This window comes from Etheostoma spectabile, chromosome 10 (genome assembly GCF_008692095.1).
Source record: "Etheostoma spectabile isolate EspeVRDwgs_2016 chromosome 10, UIUC_Espe_1.0, whole genome shotgun sequence".
Classification (NCBI taxonomy): domain Eukaryota; kingdom Metazoa; phylum Chordata; class Actinopteri; order Perciformes; family Percidae; genus Etheostoma; species Etheostoma spectabile.
In genome coordinates this window covers 2,010,576-2,012,216 of record NC_045742.1, presented here as the reverse complement: position 1 = coordinate 2,012,216, position 1,641 = coordinate 2,010,576, and the positions used below count along the sequence as shown (strand labels likewise).

Genomic DNA, 1,641 nt, shown 5'->3' with positions numbered 1-1,641 from the left:
TGTGTGTGTGTGTGTGTGTTCGTGTTCATTTGAACAATAGCCGCAGTATCATTTTAATATCTTGTAATTGTTTCCTCTTTCTTACAGAGAGAGAGGGGAAGCAATTGAAAACACATGCAGGTATTTGAATGAATGCGTGAAGTTTAACAAACGCGACTAAACGGCGGTTGGAGCCGTGCAGCCCGTCCACACCTGGCAGGGTGGAGCGGCGTTGCATTCTGTAGGTTTCCTTTCCGTCGCACAGCCGGCGGATGTAGAAGCCCAGAGGCTTGACGTCGTCGATGCGCTCCGTCACCACCAGGTCCTCGTGCACCAAGTAGCTGCGGTAGGAGCCGGACTGGGACAAGACATAGAGAGAGTGAACAAAAGCAGCTCAGCGGACTGCAGCCACGTGGGAAACAGTGATGAATCGTAAGAAAAAGAAAAACTCATGTACATGTACTGATGTGTCTCTGTTTAGAATTTAAAAAAAATATATGAATTGTCACCTAACTTCTGCATTTTATTAACTACTTCCACATTTGATAATGACATTGGTTTATTGTACCACAGCACTACACGCTGTACAACATGTCAGGGTGGAGAACTCAGGAGGAACTAAGCGCTCCGTCTCTACATACGGTCTGACTTTATGACTCCAACATGGTTTTGCTGATCAACTCTCAATAAAACTCAAAAATACAAATGTCCTACAGGAACCTGATCATGTCCACGGAATAATCTGAACCAGCAAAACATTTTCAAAATCAGATATCATTTGGACAAGTAAATCAACATCTGTAGTAGCATTAAGTACTCCCCCCCCCCCCCGCTACCAAGAAATAACTTGCCCATGATGCAAATGTGATCATGCTAGCCACCTAGCATCCACAGTGTCATCTAGCGCCATCCTAAAGTCACATTGTAATAAAATGCTTTTACAGTTCATGACTAACAACTTGCAAAACTAATGATGTTCCTGCTAACATGAGAACGCCCCCCCCCCCCCCCCCCCCCCCCCCCCCCCCACCCCCCCCCCCCCCCCCCCACCCCCCCCCCCCCCCCCCCCCCCCCCCCCCCCCCCCAAAAAAAAAGGTCTGATCCTAGAATCCCCCCTGCTGCTACTTCATACTTGTACTCCACTACACCTCAGGAGGAGAACGTCGTAATGTTTACCAAACTACATTTATCTGACAGATTTGGCTTTATTGCTTCAGGCTTGCTTCTGCAGCAGCTCATTGAGTATCGGATACAATAAAAAATTATTGAGGTAATAATTTCCTTTGACATTGACCCAATATTGAATAAGACCGCTGCAGTCGGCAGCAGAGAAACAAGCGACAGTGGACGTCAATGGGATAATTGTCCAGCTTGTATTTATGTTCATAAAAGTGCTCGTTTTGCTACTGACAGACTCAAATTAATATTCTAAGTGTCTGACAACACTATGGGAAGGATTTCTGAGGAGGTCGACCTTTCTGTTAAAGATTAAGATCCTTATTAAAACATGAAGGTTTCGCAAAATTGCGTTCGCTAAACCTACCAGACTCCATGTAAATAATCAGTGATTTTAGCATCGGAAAATACGGCCTTCTAAAACCTCTCTGAGCAGAGCTGGCTGTTTTCTTTCATTCCAATATCGGGTCTGTCAGTCACAGTGAA

At 45.4% G+C, this 1,641-nt stretch overlaps 1 protein-coding gene across 1 annotated transcript in view; it reads right to left on the bottom strand.

The window, feature by feature from the left end:
- LOC116696506 (integral membrane protein 2A) overlaps positions 1-1,641 on the bottom strand; it is an 8,782-nt gene that overhangs the window by 645 nt on the left and 6,496 nt on the right. The window contains exon 5 of the mRNA XM_032527548.1: positions 193-337. Within this exon, the coding sequence (XP_032383439.1) occupies positions 193-337 (145 nt within the window). The remainder of the gene's footprint in view (positions 1-192; positions 338-1,641) is intronic.